Here is a 1,112-nt window from a genome sequence, read left to right as displayed (position 1 = left end):
ATCTTGGCCATGGCGACACCAGTGATGACGGCAGCGATGACTGAAGATGACGACGGCCATGGGTAAGTGCATTTTGCGTGTATGTGTGTTTGTGTGTGTCGTGTGTTTATGTGTGTGTGTGTGTCGCGTGTATGTGTATGCGATGCGGTTGATGTGATGTAGCTTGCTTGCTTGCGCATCGTGAACCATCATTGTATCAACAACATCTTGCTCTTTCAACTCTACCCTGTGTAACTGATGATTCTTGTATGCCTGCCTCTCTCTTTGTTCCTCCACTCGATCTCTCTCTCTCTCTCTCTCTCTCTCTCTCTCTCTCCCTCCCTCTCTCTCTCTCTCTCCCTCTCACGCACACACACACACACTCTCTCTCTCTCGCGCGCACATTGCTACTATTGATAGTGATGACAGTGGAACAGAAACTGGACCCATGGGCGCCGGCGTGAATGTGTGGACTTGATGTCCTCACAAGCTTGCTGCAGCAGTGTCACGTTTCGTGTGGGGACACGAATCGCTTCTGTTCTTTGTTTATTTCTCCGCTTATTCTGTTCTCTCATAGAACTCTGTGTTTGTGTGTTGTTGTCTGTCCATGAACCTAGATTGAGGCAAAACGCTGTACAGTCAGACACAGTCAGACACAGTCAGACACAGTCAGATACAGTCAGACACAGTCAGCCACAGTCAGCCACAGTCAGACACACACACACACACACACACACACAAATCACGCACTCAAGCCTCGCGCGGGCAAGCGACAACATGACAAGTTTTCCAAGGCACGAAATTTTGCTGTATCTTCAATGCCTCTTCTCTTCGCTATTTTCTCTGGGCGTGCGCCTCACCCCATTCTCGCGCTTATCCGAGACAAACACACACACATCGTTCGACAAGACCTTGATCCCAACACGGCACTCACTCACACACACATCAGTCACTGCACTCGTCATGGAGCAGGACTTGACGGATGATGGCAGCACTGGCCCCACGAGCACCAGCTCCTCCCAAAGCAACGTGCTACAAATGCTCCCGCAACTGCAAACAACAACAGCCGCCGAAAGCGACAGCAACAAACAGGTGCGTGGTTGTCATGTCTTGCCTGCTGCCGTGCATGCACT

At 50.8% G+C, this 1,112-nt stretch overlaps 2 protein-coding genes across 2 annotated transcripts in view; both read left to right on the top strand.

Moving 5' to 3' along the window:
- PTSG_07390 (aminotransferase) overlaps positions 1-44 on the top strand; it is a gene marked incomplete at its 3' end in the record, with an annotated part of 3,386 nt that extends 3,342 nt beyond the window's left edge. The window contains exon 6 of the mRNA XM_004990832.1: positions 23-44. Coding sequence (XP_004990889.1) covers positions 23-44 — 22 coding nt within the window. The remainder of the gene's footprint in view (positions 1-22) is intronic.
- Positions 45-747: 703 nt separating this feature from the next.
- Positions 748-1,112, top strand: part of PTSG_07389 (uncharacterized protein) — a 3,737-nt gene continuing 3,372 nt past the window's right edge. The window contains exon 1 of the mRNA XM_004990831.1: positions 748-1,071. Coding sequence (XP_004990888.1) covers positions 757-1,071 — 315 coding nt within the window. The 5' untranslated portion in view covers positions 748-756. The remainder of the gene's footprint in view (positions 1,072-1,112) is intronic.

This window comes from Salpingoeca rosetta, assembly GCF_000188695.1.
Source record: "Salpingoeca rosetta unplaced genomic scaffold supercont1.22, whole genome shotgun sequence".
NCBI classification, from domain to species: Eukaryota; class Choanoflagellata; order Craspedida; family Salpingoecidae; genus Salpingoeca; species Salpingoeca rosetta.
The sequence above is the reverse complement of the archived record's forward strand: the minus strand, read 5'-3'. Positions and strand labels throughout refer to the sequence as shown.